Genomic DNA, 19,217 nt, shown 5'->3' on the forward strand with positions numbered 1-19,217 from the left:
GACAGGTGATCATGTAGAGAGGATGTAAGGAAGCTTCCCCAGTACAGAAACTCCTAAACCTGAGTAGAGGACGGGCAATAGGTGATGACAGAATACAGAACACAGCATCTCCCACAGGACTGGGCTGCAGCTGCCCACTGTTCTAGTCATATCCTGTCTGTCTCCCCTTTGCTCATGCACACCTGGGTGGTCTCATTGCAGGACTGGCTGTGCTGAAGGCTCCTATGGCTGAGCCAGCTCTGCAGTGCACATACTAGGTTTTTGATTGCAATAGTCCAAGCCACCTTCCTGTCAGGAACCTGGGTCAGGGTATTATAGAGGCCCCACTCTGGGTCTTCCTGTGTTGACACCTTTTGTGGAACAACCAAAGGGACAGAAAAGTTGCCTTTCCCTCAGAAGCACTCTGCAGCACTTCAGGGCATGCAGTTCTGAAAGGCCAGGCTCAGACCCAGGGGGCTGTGGCAGCTGTGACTTTGCTGCTAGGGCCAGCGGGAAACCAGGGACATGTGCTCAGGTGAGCAGATTATAGGCAGGACTGGGGGTATAATGCTCAGGGCTGATTCTTGTTCAGTCTTCTGAGCCAGAAACTGTGAAAGCCAGATATGACCCCTGCTCACTTTTGAAAAGCTTTCAAACCAAGAGAAATTGGGCGAGAGGGTGTTGGCAGATCCAAGCTCATTTTTCCAATAGGCCAGACAGGTACTGGGTCCCAGTGACTGTGGACACCCTTGGAGGAGCTCTTAGCTCATCCACATTGAAATCAGCTGTGGCTTGGGTCCTTTATATTCCCTTCCATTTTTGTCCTCTGTATTCTGTCCAAAAATGAAAATGCATGCAAAGAGCTTAGGACAGTATCGATGCACCTTTTTCACAGGGGGTAAATCAGGGCTGCCCAATGTACCTCCCTAGGGCCACCAATCACAGCACATTTCATTATCCACATAGTCAAGAGCTTTAAATGACTTGTTCAACATTACTCAGCAAATGAATGCAAGTGGAGATTCAACTCACTCATTCAGTAAGCATTTACTGAGTGCTTGCTATATCCATACATTGCTGTCAACACTGGAGTACAGCACTGAACAAAGCTGGCCCAAAGCTCTTGCTCATCTTACCTGGTGACCCAGCTGCGGGCACAATGGAGTAAGAGTCCTACCGCATGAGAGTGAAAGAGAAACTTCGTATACATCTTTAGGGCGGCCAGCTGAACCAGCTCTATTCCCATCTAGAGTGAGGCCACAGCCTCCCAGAAAAGCCTTGGGCCCCTCTTCTGGCTCTGGCTCTTGTGTACTTCTCACTTGATGCCTTTTGACATGTCTGACATGGTGCCAGGTGTTTTGCTTTGTGTCTGGATCTTTGTTCTGCCATCCCCTTGGCCTTGATACTTTGGCTCCTCTTTTGCTTCTCAAGTCTACTGCTACCTGAAATGCTTTTTTTTTTTTTTGATTCCTTGTAACTTTTGTGTTGCAGTGTTCCTAGGGTACCCAGAGCCCCCAGGCTCCTACTTACAGGGGGATGAAGGTTTAAAAAGTGACAGCATCTACTCTGCTTGTCTGTCCTTTGCAAATGAGTTCTATGCTGTGCCTCACCTAAGCTGTGAGGAAGAAAGGCAAGGACTCCTTCAGGCCAGCTCCCCACTAACCCCCACCCCAGCCCTGTGGCCTATAGCTCCAGCATGGGCTGTTAGCCCTTTGAAACCAATGGTGAGGAGTACTGATTGCAGCTGGGAGCTTCTCTCCTTCCAGACCACTCTTCTTGGTTCAAGGACACAGCATGACCAAGGCCTGACACTGATCTCTACCTACCCACGCTGAGGAAAAGCTTTTCCTACTTTTGTCAGGAATTGGAGGGAGCCCTAAGGAGAGGCTGCCTTTCTGTTATCCGCTCTTGATCCTTTCCCCAAACGTCCCTTCTCTGGGTAACCAGACTGTGAGGGTAGCACTCCTATCTTTGCATTCCCACCAGTGAAACCAGAAGGTCACCTAAGTGAGGAAGCTGAGGATGGGGAGCAGAGGTGGACCCACAGATCAATACTGAGTGTCAGCTTCTGCTTAAGGCAGGGAAGTATTGAGACAGCACCTTATCAGGAGAAGGGGCAGCAGTCAGTGGAGAAGATGGAAACAGCTCCAAGGGAGGATTAAGAAGACATTTTGAATAGACTATAAATGAGAAACAAATTATTCGAATAAAGGAGATTCCCTCTCAAGTCAAAGTTGGAGGCAGCAAATTATTTTTCCTGCTGTCTGTTTTCCACATTTTCTCTTTTTGTGAACCAAGTTCAGTGTGTACATTCTTAGCAGGAGATCAGTTCATCTGTTCCTTCCTTCCTTCCTTCCTTCCTTCCTTCCTTCCTTCCTTCCTTCCTTCCTTCCATCCTTCATTCCATCCACCATTCATCTGTCATCAAACATACATTAATCGCCAACCATGTACCTTGATTGGTGCTGGGTACTAGGTTCTAGAGATAGTGAATATATTGAGAGATATATAGAGGTATATCCAAAATAGTGAAAGAGAAAAAAAAATGTTCCCTGCACTTAAGAAGCTCAAAGTTTGGTGAGGTAAGTGTACTTATAAATTGACAACATTTAGTATATCATGGAAGAAGGTGCCCGAGGTGATAGATATCGGGCAGTGGGAAGGCCTATCCATGCCTGGAAAAGAGCCTGTTGCTCAAGTCTGTCCCTTTGAACTGAGATATGTTCACCCTTCACAGCAGACACACTGGTGGGTGGGCTGAGGGCTTCTTTTGGTCTTTCTGAGTCACATCCTATTTTTGCCTCTTCGTCGCAGACCTTTCTGCATTCATACATTCGTTAAGTACCTTAATTCATTGTGAATTGAAATGCTAGAAGGAAAAACGGAAATTCTACTGGGTGCCAGTCTAGGCCACAGATGAGTTGGTTCAGCCCATGTGTGTGTGACTGTGTCTGCAGGTGTAGATGTGAATCAAAATATCCCACAGGTTGAATAGCATTGGCTATGAGTGTGTGGCTGGAAGATTCATCAATGTCTTGAGAATGGAAATTTTCATGTCATAAGGACTCTCAGCCTTGAGTTATCCTTTCAGAGAGAGAGAGAAAAAAATAGCACCAAACCAAATCTAAGTGGCTTATATTCTCTTATAACAACATCTCCATTATGGCTTTGTATTCCAGACAGAAGGTAGACATGTAAAAAATAATTTTGCTGCAGTAGAGGCTCCTGAGAGTTGGGGGGACTAGAGCATTCCCAAAGAAATGCTCCCCAGGGCTGGAGTGGTGGGAGACATGATTCTGTCCTGGTGTTTGTTCTCTGTAGGGCAGAGGATAAATTCCTGGTGGTAGGAATAACTTCTCTCCGCTGTCAGGTAAGCACTTATATACTGCAGGGCCCTGAAAAAGGTCACCAGATGCTGACATGCCTGCTTTCCTTTGGCCTGAGGCCCTTGTTTCAGTCAGCAGTGGTCAGGCATCCCAGACACCCTCCTGCTGCCACTGAGACATCTCTTGTCCATCTTCCACCCACCTTGCACCTACAGCACAGAGAGATACTAGGCACACAGGTGCCTTAGTGGCATACATTCCTGTGCCAACTGTGAAAGCACAGGTTGAAGGCAGATAAAAGAGGGATATTCAGGGATCATCGGAGCACAGGGATACCCACAGAAGTGGTCAGCTCTACTTGGACACGTCATGGCAGAGATGACCCTTGAAACTTAGCATGAATTGCTGGGCAGTCATGATGTAGCAGATATTTTCGATGTCCTATACCAGCTCCTTTGGCCCACCTCTAATTTCAGTTGCAGTTCTGAAGACAGTTCCTATCACCCAAGCTCTTGTCTGGGGCTCCGTTTTGGGGGCACCCAGTCTAAGACGTGTGAGGATAGAAATTGCAGGCTGAGAACAAGGCATGACAGTATCAGGGGTGCAAGGGGCATTCTGGGGACTGGGGGGAGGTAGGCTAGGTGGCATCAGGGCTTCTTCCTGCAGCCCAAGGATCTCATTTGATCTTCCCAGGAGTTCTGTGAGGCTGACATATGCTCCTATTTATATACAGTGATTTTGTTTTTCTGAAATATTTTTAGCCGACATCTTACTGCTTAAATGTGCAGAGAATCGTCCCTTTGACCCACTTTGCTGCTGGTTGTTTGTGCAACAGCTATTGTTAGGGGTCACACACCTGACTGAGGGTCGTTACCTCCTCCCCACACCCTCCTCTTCCTCTTCTCCCTCTGTGCTCCATGATGTCTCCTGAGAGGACTGGGGTGGCATGAGGTTAACATCTGAGAATAGGGCTACCATCCTCCCCACAGGGAGCACTTGTTGGGCCCCTAAGAAGGCAAGTGTTGGTGTTTGGGCCCATCCAGGTCAGGGTCTTCAATCATGATCAGGAGGGTGAGCCAGACCTGTCTCACCCCTGGATCTCACTGCTGTGGTGCAGCTTTTCTATTATTCCCTCTTCTCTGAGAACTTAGAACCATGCTTTCCAAAGCTCTGAGATGGATTTTGTCTCCTCTACAGCTGTACAGCTGTGCTGTGGACAGCTAAGCAGAGAGGAAGTTCTTAGATGCACATTGTTGCAAATCCCCAAAGTGTCCCCTAGCCAGCAGGTATGCCACTGCAGAGCAGGCTCCGTGACCTCTCCCACCTTCCACCCCAGGCTCATCCAGGGCCAGAGTGTTCTTTCTAAGGCACAGATAACATTTCTAAGCACAGATCCTCCAGTTTTCCTTTTCCCCAAAGTCACATGTGCTGTTACTCCTTAGCATGGTCCACAAGGCTCAGCATGGCTCAGTCCCTGCCTCCCTCTTGATCCTCCTCATTCCCTATTGGCAGGTATCTTGAACTGTTTTTCATTTTAACCCAGGGGTTTGCCACCTATGGCCCACAGGCTGAATCTAGCCCACTGCCTATTTTTGTGAGTAAAGTCTCATTGGCATATTCTTTGTTTAGGTATCTTCTATGGCTGCTTTACGCTATAACTGCAGGGTTGAGCAGTTGAAAAAGAGACTATAAGCCCCACAAAACCTAAAATCTTTACCTTGGTCTTTTATAGGAAATTCTGGTAGACTCTGCCCTACTTGGCCCTACTCATTTGTATAGTCATGCCTTTGCCTAATGCTGTACCCTCCCTACTATACTCTCCATATTTTGGTTTCTCCTCATCCTTGCCTTCATCCTTTATTATGTAAGCAGGATGCCTCACTCCAGTCTCACACAGAGCTTGCATACAAGACCAAGTTGTGCTGATCAGCCTGGTTCTCCTGTTGTTGTTTGGATCTACCTTCTAACTCCAGTTCTTGAAGTAGGGTTAGGTCTTATTCTAGTCAGGACTCTGGTACCTGGCTAGGTTTTTGAATAAACATCTAGAAGCCAGAGGATTGTGGCATAAATATTGAGCACCATTTCTTAGTATTGGCATCTTAAGTCACCTCAGTCCTCTCCTGGTTTCTCCCCCTCTTTGTGGAAATATACCAGTGGAAAGGGTTTCACCACCTTTGTCTTTGCAGATCTCCAACCTCTACTTGTATGACAGTGTTCTGATGCTGGCCAACGCCTTCCACAGGAAGCTGGAGGACCGGAAGTGGCACAGCATGGCAAGCCTCAACTGCATACGCAAGTCCACTAAGCCATGGAATGGAGGGAGGTCCATGCTGGACACAATCAAAAAGGTGTGTGTGAGGGTGTACCTTCCTGGGCCAAGGACAGAGATAGGCCCCCATCGCACCCCTTCCCCACCCCTTCCTCCTCCAGCAGGAGACCTGAAGCTGAGCTCTTTGTGTGATTGTCCAGTGGGCCCCTCCCAGGTCTCCTTGCCATCTTTCCTGTTCCAATTTTGAGGGATGAGGGAGTTGGGGATCTTAGCTATGTGTTATTATTCTTGTCCCTGTTTTCATATAGGGAGATTGGACTTCAGAGAAGTTAAGTGACTTGCCCAAGGTCACAAGTTCAGTAGTCCCTCCTTATCCACAGTTTTACTTTCAGCAGTTTCAGTTACCTGTGGTCAACCTCAGTCTAAAAATGTTGAATGGTAAATTCCAGAAATAAACAATTCATAAGTTTTAGATTGCACACCATTGTGAGTACTTCAATTCATCTCATCATGTAAGCATTGTATCATCTCACATTATCACAAGAAGAAGAAGCGTGCATGCAGTACAATAAGATATTTTGAGAGAGAGAGACAGAGAGACAGAGAGAGAACGAGATAGAGGCAACATTCACATAACTTTTCTTCAGTTTATTATTATAGTTGTTCTATTTTATTGTTATAGTTGTTAATCTCCTGTCGTGCCCAACTTATAAATTAAATTTTATTGTAGGTATGTATGTATAGGGAAAAAATAGTATATATAGGATTTGCTATTGTCCGTGGTTTTAAGCATTCACTAGGGGTCTTAGAACATGTCTCTCATGGATAAGGGAGGATTATTGTAAGTAAAAAATAGAGGCAACTGCTTAGTTCATGTCTGCCACTGTCTAGAAGAGAGATTGTCTCAGTTGGCAGAGGATATGTTAATCAGCCAATACCTCAGTTTGTGTGTGTTTATGTGTGTGTTCATACCTGCATGTATGACCATGTGCATCTGTGTGTATGAGTGTCCCTGTCCAGGCACTATGCACTCGTGGTGTGTTCCACGACGTGCTGAGGCATGACATCAAGTTAGAACGCTGGATTTGAAGTGAATTGGGTAATCCACAGATTTGCTAGAGTGACTTGGCTTTTAGAGTCTTCAAAAGAGCATTTAAGGAAATCTCTAGTGTTAGGAGTTTTAGTCATAATAAATTGTGTGTGGTTTCAGTAGCAGTATCGGTTTGAATCTACTGCAGCCCAAGCCAGGGCCAGAGCCCCCTTGGGCCAGCTGAGTCTCTAGGACTCCCCCAGTTCATAGTCTCTGGGAGATTAATGCTGGATGAGACCCTCCACCCCAGGCTTGAAGAAAGCGGGGGCTTACCACAAATTAGCTCAGCCCCTCTGCCACCTGCTCCTACAGAGTCCCGTGAGCCACCAGAGAGAGGTGTTGGGCATGCACACCCACCACACCCAGTTTGTACTAGACACCATGCTTTGTGTACATTTGCTCCTTCTGTCCTTTGAGGATCTGTGACATGGATCTAATTAACTCCATGCTAAATCTGGGAGATGGGAGATGACTAGCCAAAGGTGGCACAGGTGACAAAGCCAGGACTGGAGCTAGGTTTTGGCCTCTGATTCTCATGCTTACTGCCCTGCAGCTTATTTTCATGTGTCTGATATGACTCTTGTTGACCTTTGACTTCTCTCTTGGCTCATGCTAAGATGAGCTCTTGAAGCAGGTTGCAAGGGTAGACTGTAAGCTTTAGGTGGCTGGGGACAAAAGCTGTCACTCTTTAATCTCCTGGCTAGTACAGTTTGTGGCACAGAGCAGGAGTGCTAATCATGGTGACTGCATGAATGACTGGTGCAATTGCGCCTTAGGAGTTTCCACTGTGAGCAATGTCTTGGGAAGTGTTGATCCTGCTCTGAGGCCCTAGGACTGCTGACCACTGCCAGCCATTCTGTTCTCATTATAGTGTACTCATTGCTTCCTCAGACCTTGACTGTTCCCTTCTTAATCACCACTTCCTTTTTCTTCCTTGCCTTGGGATCCCATTCCCTACACCATCCATTTTGCCCCACCCTCCAATGGTTTTTTCTTCTCTCTGCAGGGCCACATCACTGGCCTCACAGGGGTGATGGAGTTTCGGGAGGACAGCTCAAATCCCTATGTCCAGTTTGAAATCCTCGGTACAACCTACAGTGAGACCTTTGGCAAAGACATGCGTAAGGTAAGCCTCCAGGCGCGGGTCCTGTGTTCTGAGCATGTGTTAACTAGCACAGAAGTCCTCCCTCCCATTTTCTGCTGATGTTGCCCTCCACACTGGTGTTTATGGGGTACAGTGTGGAGGCTCAGAGAATTTCGAACAGAAAGAGTCGTAGTGCTGCTAATGCAGTACAGCAGGGGCCCCTGGCAGCCCAGTTTTATTGCTGGGGCCTGGAGAGCCAGCCTTGAAATCCTAGACTAGGCCGGAAGGGGCATTGTGTTTCCCTAGAGTTGCTGAAATCAGCCCAACTGCAGGGACAGCTGTGACTGTGGCTGAGGCAGGAGATAGAGTTTATTGCCAGTGACCCCCAGATCCAAAAGTGAGACAAGGCCATGAACAGAAAAGTGAGCCACAAGGAGGATAAGAACCAGGCAGTAAGAGACACATGGGCTGTGTAACTCATGGTGGCACGAAGCTGTTTTATTTGGTACTCATGCAAGTGGCATGCCCGAGGGCTCTTTCCAGTTATACTTTGCCTCTTTTCCCCTCCTCTTATAGGGGATTTTCAGGATTGAGGACTAGGGGATTCCATAGTTGGAATCCCCAAAATTAAGCCACAGATGGAAGTACTTATGATGTGAAGGGCCCATAGGCTCAATCTAATCAGGACAGCATTAAAGCATTAGCTAGTTGGCATGCACTCAGGCATAGGCTCACGCAGTAGTCACGTACACACACATGGTCACATACACATTTCTATACACTTGAGAGAAAGACATCTCTAATAATGACAGTGCCTGGGAGACAAAGAACATAGTGAGCTCTCAGTGAGGCAGGGTAAACCCTTGGCAGAGATCTCCCTAGTCTGGCCTCCACCACTGGCTAGGGGCAGTAGAAGGCAGGAAAGGATTACATAATGTTGGGATACTGAGAATCTAGGTGAGAGGATTTGTGGGATGTGCTGCTTGAGGACCAGGTAGAAGGATGCATGTGTGGAATCATGAAAGGTATGAGAGCTGATGAACACTAAGAGAGTGATCATCAGTTACATTGAAGGATGATTGGTTCCCCAAGGAAAGGCAGGGAAGGCTGAGGGTCCATGTGTGGTGAAGGTGGGAGACTACTAGCTCATCCTGTGACAGAAGGTAGAGTCATGAGGTTAGGACATTCATGACCACAATAGAAATTGACTTGTGTTGGTACTGCTACTTGATAAGAAGGTTGTTAAATGTAGCTGCCTGTTGAAACAACCATTCATGTCTACCGTGGTATTTACCTTTATTCCCCAATGTTCTTGTCAGGTCACTGACAATATGGCCCTGTCTGCTGGCTCTTTTTGCTACCCCATCCCCCTTCTTTCAGCTCAGCCCTCTAACACCAAAGTCCCCATAGTGGGTGAGAATATTGGCCATGAGGGTCTCTGCCTCATCTTAGGCGGCTGATGGGGGACCATGCTGGCCACTCCAGGTGCCTGAGGGAGCAGGAAGCTTTGTGCCCTCCGCTTCCTGTTTCAGGTGTCTGGACCTCCCATGTTGCCACGGCAACCTCTTCCAATACCCTGAAGCCAGTGCAAGTTGGCATCTCTCAGTATAAGGAGCTTCTGATCAGGAAGCCTGAATGTAATTGAGTTGGAAGAGAAGCTGATTTTCGAGTGGGCTTTATTTTAAAATGTATCCTTTGTCATTTTAAAATCTGCCCTTAATAACTTGCATATCCTAGTTGTTATCTGTCTGCCTGGCAGCTTATCATTGTTAAAGAGAAGTTATCTGGAAAGCAGGAATGGGATTTAACATAGCAAATGTTTGTTATTTAGGCCCAGTGTGTATTAAAGCAAGGTCTGGAAGGTTTCTGGATGAAGCAAGGAGATGATTTGGACAAAGTGTCATGGTTCTAGGGCAGCATTAAAGGCAGGGCTGAGCTGCTGTTCCTGGGTGAACATGTGACTGTAAGGGGTAAGGCTAGGAAATTGGGGTTACCTAAAAATAAAGTTGAGGGTGGGAAGCAGAGTTGAAGGCAGTGTTAGGATTCTGAGGCTCACAAAGGTGCGAAGATCGGTCAATCTAAGAAGGACAGGGCAACTCTGAGGACCGGCCCCCGCCCCCCACCTTCATTCAAATAATCTCTCTGTGGCCATGTCCAGTGCAGAGCTGTTACAAGAGCCAACTGGGCTGATTGCTAAATGCTGTCATGTTGGAGCAAGGTCAGGGGATCACTGAAAAGATGATATATATACACACACACACACACACACACACACATATATATTCTAATATATTATTTATCTATCTACATGTGTTAATGTTAATTTAAAAACAACTACAGCAAACAAACAGGGACACAAAAACCAAAACCAGTAGTTCCTTTAAGATTTAAACCAAAAGGACTCATTTAAATTAGGGAATAAATGGATGTTTGCTTAAAGTAAATACCCTGGAGGGAAGTCTTGGGGAGGGTGAGTCACTCAGATGTTTTAGATTAAGTGGCACCAAGAGACTGTTATTACTCAGCCTCATCAGAGTATGGAAGGAGTGGGTGATCACCTCTTACTGCAGGGTGCTGGATAAATACTAATTAAATTATCTCAACCAGGAAGTGCATTCTTGTTGAGAGAGTGCTGGATGGCAAAATCAAGAGTCACCAGCTCGCTGTATAACTCTGGGCAAAACATCAGTTATCTCTGTGTTCTTCTTGGAGCTGCTGGGTGCAGGTTATCAGCAAGCAATGCTGCATGGGGCAGGCTTTGCTGGAGAATCTTGTCCAGTTCCCACAGGACATGGACTGACATCTGCCCTGGAGGTGCATGCTTGTTCTTGTTGGAGCCCTACAGATTTCTTCTCAGCTTTCTCTTTGTTCAGACGGAAGTTTCCAAAGGGGATTCCCATGGTCCGTGCAAATGTCCTTACCTCATGACTTGAGCTGGGACGAGATTGTTGGAAGCCACATGTAGGAAAGTTTCCAAAGGTGGAGGGCATGGAAATCTGTTGAGGACAGGACAAGAGGGAGACAAGCAGGGACAATGAAGCGCCTACGGTGGACAAAGGTGCATCATACATATGTTGTCTCTCTGTTGTGGGAACATTTGCATCACTCCTGATTCTACCTTCCCTTCTCTGAACCTTCATTTTCTCAGATGGAAGTGCAGATAATAGGAGCCTCCTGGTTGAATAGAGGGGTCAATCAGGGTAATGACCTCGCTGTAGCACTTAGCAGTGAGAACTCTCCTGTGCGGCCTGGGCTGTCAGCTTTGAGAAGGTGGGCCTGTATACTAACTTGAGCATTCTATCCCTGTCCCCGCAAGAGCAGAGAGGCACAAGTAGACTTAGAACATGACCTATCTCAAAGTGTCCTGGATTGCAGCTCCTCACCATGCCAGGTGCCCAGGCCTGAGGCTAGAGGCAGGAAGAGGGCTCTGTGTGCCTGGGTAGTGCCTAGCTCCACTTCCATGCCTGGGAGCAGATGTTTACTTCTTATACAGACCAAGGGCTGAGAGAGACCTGGGAGCTTCACCTCTGATGAGATTTTATTTCTAGGACTGTTTTGGTGTGATTAATAGAAGAAATAAAACACAATTGTCTTTTATTCCATAAGCATGACCAGCCTCAGCCCTGCAGAAACATTTTTCCATGACATGATTGCTGAGGATGTCTACCCTTCTTTATCTTGATATCTGTGTGGGAGATTCATTCCCTTCCTTCCACTTACACGGTGGCCCTGGTGCAGTGAAAACCTGGGAAAATTGCCAGCTGCTTGTAGGCTCTTTGAACCTTATTTCCCACTAGTGCCATCTACCTGATTCACTGACTTGGTGGAACACAGCCTACCTCTTTGAGCAGGAAGGTGGAGAAGTGGGCAGAAGCATCGGGAAAGCCTGTGGTTCTGCTTGCTCTATGAGTTGGCAATCCAGGACAAAGCACACTCTGGTATGACAAGAGACAAACAGGACTGTTTTTGTTGTTGTTGTTGTTGTTGTTGTTGTTACTTTCGATAGAATAGAATTGAGTTAGGACCAAGAAACTGAGAAAGAATTTTGTCTAGTGTTCTTAAAAGATTTTCTCTAGTCCTAGAAAATTTCTTTCAGCAGAATCTTACTGGAACCCAAATAGATTGAACAGTTGTAGAAGCAGACATGCAGTGGTTGCAATAGCTGGGGAATTGCAACTCCCCTGCATAGTCTCCCCATCCCCCAAATCTCCATGGTTTTCTGAGCAACTCCACCTGGGAAATTGAGGCCCTGAGACTGTAAAGACTCGATTATGTAGCACCAATGAGTGTGTGGCCGTGCTGGGCTGGAAGGAAGCTTTATGCAGCGGGGAGGGGCGGGGATGTGTGGCACAGGACCTAGAACATTCTTCCTGAACTCAAAATGGTACAGTTCTGTGACTTCACCCCATCCACTTTCCACTCCATCTTCCTGTCATCTCCTCTCCTCCCCCAGCCAGCATGAGGGCTTCACAGTCCCTTCCCACTGGTCTGGAGCCTGCTGACTTGATGTTGCACCAGTGCCCTTGGGTCAGCCTCCCTGTTCCAGCAATTACCCAGGGAAATGGGAGGGCTTCATTCTCCTTTACTAGTTTAAGACTTAAGATGCTTCTTCTGTCTTCTCTGTCAATTTTGATTCTTCATAAAAGCTGGCTTTGCACAAGAATCAAATGCCCCCCCTTGATGTCATGTCCTTATGGCTGCTGATAATTTGTAGAGTAATAATTGCTCATCATGCAGTGATTGCCACACCATAGGGCCCCAGCCCTCCCTGGGCTTAGAAGTGTATACACTATTAACATTCTTGCCCAGGTCAGCTACATTGTGTTACAAATTGTCCTACATTCTCAAGGTTCAAAAGTTCTAAGCAGTGAGGTCAGGTGGAAAAGGCACTAGCCAGCAGACAGGATGGCTCTCACTAATAAAGTAGGAGCTGCTTCTTGGACCATAGTGGAATCCCTTACCTAGGGATCCAGCAGCTGGTGCCAGGACCTGTACAGTGGGGTTCAGTAATGAGGGAAAGGAGGTAGGCAGTGGTAGGACTAGGAGGATCCAGTATGAGAATTATTCAGGGTCTCTATTAAGCTTCTTTGATAGAGACTCCCGACTGTGCACAATGAATAACAGAAGAGAAATAAACTTCAGCCTCTTTATGGATTAGCATTCTTGCAGCGGATTTCCCTCAACAAAAATGTTGCCAGTTCTGAAATCTCATGCAAAACCACTTTCCACAGAGCTGAGAACCAAAACCAACGTCTGCTTCATCTGAGTAAAGGGATAAGACAAAGATACAATTAAATACTATTTCATTTTAACTAACATTTATCATTACATTTTTGAAGATAGCATCAATACATGATCATTTAAGGTGGAATGTTTAGAAAATACAGATAAATGAAAAGAAGAATGAGGAAGTCAGCTATAATCTCTGAACCAATGAGTAAATACTGTTAACATTTCTGGTGCATTTTCTTTATTTGCTCTTTCTTCTCCTCTGCCCCTTGCTCTATACATAGAGATAGAGATGGTGATAGGTATATTTATCAAATTGCTACATACATTTTATATCCTGACTTTCCCACTTAAGGGTATATTGGATGTATTGTCTCATTTCTTTGTTTTTTTCCACTATGATTTTTAATGGAAACACATTACTCAACTTACAAGGAGCCATCATTTATTTTATCTTCTTATGTGATGAATGTTCAGGCATTTTCACCATATTATTATAGAATAATTTTGTAATGAATATCCAGAATATATACAATTTAAGTATATCTATATGTATTTCCTTGTATTTTTTAAGAAGTGGAATTGCCAAACCAAGGATAATACCTTTTAAAAAATTTCTTTATGTACTTGGTACATACTTTCAAATTGATTATAGAAAGAATGAATAATTTTAACATCCACCAGTATGTATAGAAGTCTCTTATATCTTAGGCTCAAAAACATCTTTGCAAATTTGGTAGCAGTATGAAAAAAATGACGTTGCTAAAATTGCATTACTTATAGAATTATATATTTTAAAATATAGTCATTGGTCATTTGAATTTCATACTTTTAAAATTATACCTCAGGGGATAAAAATGTTCTTGTCAACCATAGAAACTCTCAGAAAGGAATTATTTGAGAGTTATTTACCCAATTTGCAAAGTTGATAGTATTCATCCATACTTTTTTTTTTTTTTTTTTTAGTATTTTTATGGTTTGATTTTATTTCAATGAAATATGCCATCCACTTGGGTTTGATTTGGGATAAATTATGATGTGATGACTTAGCTTTTATGTTTTTCAATAATATTTCCCACTACCATTTATCTAGAATTCTTCCTTTCCCCATTGCCTTGAGTGTCACATTTATCATATGTTCTACTAAATTTTATTGATTAAAAAAAAGTTCTTAGATTCTTATCTCAAAAATTTTCCTTTTTTCCTTCTCAAATTAAATTTAATTTACCTTTGTTCATAATTAGAATGTACTTGTCAGCAAGGAACAGAATGCTCATCTCAAGTGGATTAAACAATAAGAAAACTTAATATCTCGCATAAAAAGAAGCCTACAGCCAGGATGACTCTTGAGTTGGCCAATTCAGACATTCACTCCCCAGATCAAATGCTCTGCTCTTTTTCATCTTTTTACTTGGCTGTCCTCAGGGCACAGTCCAAGCTTTCCTCATAGCTTCACAATGGCTGTGGCAGTTCCAACTGTCATACCCAGGAAGAAAGCAGCACTTAGAAGAGGATCATTCTTTTTTGTGTTTCTTCTTTTTATAAATAGGGAGACCTTTCCCAGGAGTTGAACCTGGCTTCTCATTTTTATATATATTTTTCATTTTGCTTTTTTGTTATTGCAGTTGAAATTGAGGTATTCTACCCAGATGCATACGTGACACTGACCTATAGCTTCTCTCTCAGTTGCTTGTGTTCAGCTTTTATTTAGCTTGTACTTTCTTCACAATGTGGATAGGGAATCACTTCTACTTCCGCACTTGTGTGGACAGAGCTCCTGAAAGCTGGAAATAATTTAACTTGTAAAATTATCTGGGCTATTACTTTGATATCCTGAAAACTTCCTGGTTTCTACATTTCCTTGAGTCATTTTTACTAATCTACAGAAAATCTTGTATATCACTGGTATTTTCAAATTCATTACTAAGCTCCATATAGTATCTGCAAATAATGTAAAAACAATCTATCTCTTGAAATATCTCTCTTTTCATTCCTACTATTGTGATGTTTGTGTTGTCTCCCTTTACTTCCTAATTAGACTTGACAGAAGTTTTTTTTTTATTATTGATTTTTTTTCAAAGAACTAAGTCTAATTTGTTTAATCAATTTTGTTGTATGTTACTCTAATTAATGGATTGTTTTTCTTTCTGCATCCATGCTGCCTAGTGTTCATTTTATTGTTAATTTTAAAACTTACTATATGAGGTGTCAGATAATTTATTTTTATTCTTTCCAGTTTTAGAATGCTGTTTTATTCTGAGTATAATTGTGGCTGAATCCTAGTAATTTTACTAATATAAATAAAAGTGTAATACTCATACAGAAACGTGCCTAAATCATGAGTAAATCACAGTGATTTTCAGAAAGTGAACATTTTCACGTAATTAACAGCCACATCAGGAAGCACAACATCCTGTGCCCCCAGAAGTCTCTCTGGTGCCCCCTTCTGGTCATTACACTCACCAGCGAAAATAATATTGACATCTAACACACAAACTCCACACTCTTCTGTTAACTGCCTTCCTTTGCTCAATATCATATTTATGAGATTCATTATGATTTTTGTATGTAGTTTTAGTTTATTCATTCCTACTGAGTTTTAAAATGTAGATTTTATTATTATTCAGGTATGGCGAGGCCAGCAAATGGGGAGTGCCTGTCATTGGAAAGATAGTTTGTTACAGCTCCTAGAAGGAGGGGTGTACCCCACCACACAAGGCTATGCAGGAAAGCATCAGGGTCAGAGAGGAGGCAGAGGGAATGAGTGACAATGTGGGCAAGAGTCTTTGTTGTGGTTTCTGCAGGAAATAATGAATGAGGCAGGATAAGCAGATTTAGGATTATCTAGTTTAGATAATTTTAGGGGCTTTCTGGGAGGGGGGTGGGTTGAGACTGCACCTGGTTGTCTAATACCTTGCCTTGGCCGTGGGATGATCAGGGCATGGAATAGTAGCCCAGAGTGTAAGAACCCCATAAATGAAGTGCTTGGGGGGTATGGGTTCTGAACTGCTTAGTTTGAATATAAAAGGCACACGTGCAGTTACTATCTCTAGGAATTGAGTCAGTTATTATCTTTAGGAATTGACTAACCCTGGGAGGGACAGTCTCTCCAAGGTTTAGCAAGAATCTAGATGTCAGATATCAAAGCGTCAACAACACAGAAAATACAAAGACATGCAATATTTATTTTATGAATATGTCACATTTTATTGTTGACACTTAAGTTTTTTCTATATTTTGTCTATTAATAATAATGCTATAAACATTCTTAGAGAAGGGCTCAACAAAGGAACAATGGCTTCTGCCTGCACCTCTGTTTGGAAGCCAGCTGCCCCTCCATCCATTGTGCTGAAGCCCAACAGCTCAGTGCCTCACTGTGTCCCTGGCATCTGTCAAGCATCTGCCCCAGTGCTGGAGCTCAGAGCAAGCAATTCCATCAATGAGTAAGGAGGACAGGCATGGGCCTTTAAGAGGAAGGTCTCTGCTTCTCGCCACCCTCTCTCTCACTCAGCTGCAACCTACACTGGTTTTCACAGCCAGAGATTGTGGGGATTTCCTTCCTAGCACTGGAACCCTGGTCTGGGGAGCTCAGTGTACAGCTGGGACCCGTCACTTCTCATGTTGGGGAGGCAGCTCTGCAGCCAAGATAGCCCTCCCAAGTCTCAATCATCACTGGAGGCTGTCAGACCAAGCTGTTTCACATCTCCGCCCCCTCCTACTGTTTTTAGGTGGCCTGTTATTTGAGGTGACCTAGTTGTAGGGCCTGCGTTTAGCCAGACTTCTGGCAGCTTTACATGCTGGTTACTCGGTAGTTTTGCTATAATTTTGGTGTGGTCGCTAGAGGAGGCAGGTACAGCCTTTATTATCTATGCCATCTGGAATCTATATTGACATACTTTGACATACTTTACTTTTAATGTTATTCAGATCAAACTTGAATTTTCTTTTCATATTCCTTTTGACTTATGATTTTATTTAGAAGCATATTGCTTATTGTTTTCAAGTAGAATAGACCTTCTAGTCATCTTTTAATTAATAGTTTCTAATCTATTTCCACCATGATCATTGAACCCCATTGATTGATTTTTGCTCTTTGAAACTTTGTATCTTACTTTATGACCAGCCTGTGGTCTGCTTGGGTAACTATTCCATGAGCCCTTAAAAGACTGTGTATTCTATCTTATTATCCACTGTCGTGACTGTGGAATTGTAGATTTCTCCTTAGTGTATTTTCAAATGATAGGTTTTGAAGCTGTGTTATTGGGGACATCCAGATTTAGAATTTTGGAGTTTTTCTTTTGGACTGATCTTTTATTATTACAAAATGTCTTGTTATGTCTGTTAATGCTTCTTGCCTTAAAATCTATTTGTCCGTTAATACAGCTGGCATATTTTGAGATATTATGGATAATGTTTGTTGGCCTTTCTTTTCCATTATTTTATTTTTAAACATTTTCTCATGTTTGAAAGTATGTTTCACTTAAGTAGCATATAGTTGTTGATTTTTAAAATTCTCTTTGACAATTCTAGAATTTTGATTTGGGGTATTTTGTCTATTTACTCTCAAATTAATGGCTAATATATTTGGACCTACGGTCATATTTTTCATATTTATTTTCTATTTGATACATATATTTCATATTACTTTTCCTTTTTTCTTGCCTTTATGTAAAGTACTTTTAAAATAATTTCTCTTTCACCACTGTTGAATCTACATATATTTTAAGCCTATAAGTTATTACTATTTGGTTTGCACAATCAATATTTTTTCTATTGCACACATATAAGTGTTCCTTCCTCTTCTGTTTCATGGAAGAGGTTGTATAAAGTGTATATTATTTCTTTTTGAAATGTTTGGTAGATTTCATCAATGAAACCATTTGTGCCTGAAGTTTTCTTTTTTGAAAGATTTTTAACTATGAATTAAATGTCTTTAATAAATACTGAAGATATCCTGGTTATCTATTTCTTCATGAGTGGATTATGATAGTTTATGTCTTTAAAGTTGGTTGTTTTCATCTAAATTATTTAATTTCTGAGCATATAATTATTTATAGTATTTCCTTATATTCTTATTTTAAATTCTGGAGTGATGTTTTATTTTTATTTCAGATTTTGGTAATTTGTCCCAGTATTTCTTGGTCAGTCTGATAAGAGTTTTATCAATCTTACTGATTTCTTCAAAAGTTAGCTTTATGTTTCACTTTCTCTTTTGCTTTTCTGTTTTTGAATTCAGTGATTGCACCCTTTATCTTTATTTTTCCCTCCTTTTGATTGTTTTGGGTTTAATATGTTCTTTCTTTTCCAATTACATAAGATGGAAACTTGGGTTACTTGTTTTATATCTTTATTCTTTCTCTAATATAAACATTTAATTTATATTTACTGTATGCACAACTTTTGCCACATTAAATAAAACTTGATAAGTTGTACCATTATCCATCCATTTATTTTCAATCTATCTGACATTAATATTTGAATTGTGACTTCTCTAGACAACTAATATTGCTTTTTGTCTACTCTGTTATTATCTGCCATTAAATCAAAGTGTTCAGACCATTAACATCTTAGCTAATCATGGATAGAGTTGGATATATGTCTACAGTTTTATTATTTATTTGTTTTCTTTTTATCTTGGTACTTTGTGTCCCCTTTCTTGCCTTCTTTTGGACTATTTGAATATTTTTAATGTTCGATTTTAGTTTATTTGTTTGATCATTATCTTTTTGTATCAATGTTTAAGGGGCTCAGTTAGGAATAATTGCTCTATATCTATCTGTATGTTTATATATAATTTCATAATCTATTTATATTTAATATTATATTACTTTACATAAAATATAGAACAACATATAGATTTCTATAACCCTCCTCCTTTGTCTTTAAGTTATTTCATGTTATAGGTGTCATATATATCTGCATACATTGGAAACCCTGCAATGTAATGAATTTTTTATTTCAATAGTCATACACATTTAAAAGTACTTCAGATGGGAAAAAATCTTTAGATATTTATCATTTATTTTATTATTCTTTCATTCCTGAAGATCCAAGTTTCTTTTTGATATTATCTTCCTTTAGCCTGAAGAAATTCCTTTAGCATTTTTGTGGTGCAGGTCTCCTGGCAAAAAAGTTTTAGGTTTCCAGTTATTTTTCCTTTAATATTTTACAAATGTAATTTCATTATTCTCTTGTTTACATAGATTTTTTTTATGTCAGTTATCAATCTTATTGTTACTC

At 42.3% G+C, this 19,217-nt stretch overlaps 1 protein-coding gene across 2 annotated transcripts in view; it reads left to right on the forward strand.

Annotated features, from left to right (window-relative positions):
- The window catches only part of GRID1 (glutamate ionotropic receptor delta type subunit 1), a 661,749-nt gene that overhangs the window by 448,369 nt on the left and 194,163 nt on the right, over positions 1 to 19,217 (forward strand). For both annotated transcript variants that reach the window (XM_036223755.1, XM_036223756.1), the window contains 2 exons: positions 5,492 to 5,653; positions 7,671 to 7,790. In XM_036223755.1, coding sequence (XP_036079648.1) covers positions 5,492 to 5,653; positions 7,671 to 7,790 — 282 coding nt within the window. The remainder of the gene's footprint in view (positions 1 to 5,491; positions 5,654 to 7,670; positions 7,791 to 19,217) is intronic.

The sequence above is a fragment of the Rousettus aegyptiacus genome, unplaced genomic scaffold (genome assembly GCF_014176215.1).
Source record: "Rousettus aegyptiacus isolate mRouAeg1 unplaced genomic scaffold, mRouAeg1.p scaffold_m13_p_6, whole genome shotgun sequence".
NCBI lineage: Eukaryota > Metazoa > Chordata > Mammalia > Chiroptera > Pteropodidae > Rousettus > Rousettus aegyptiacus.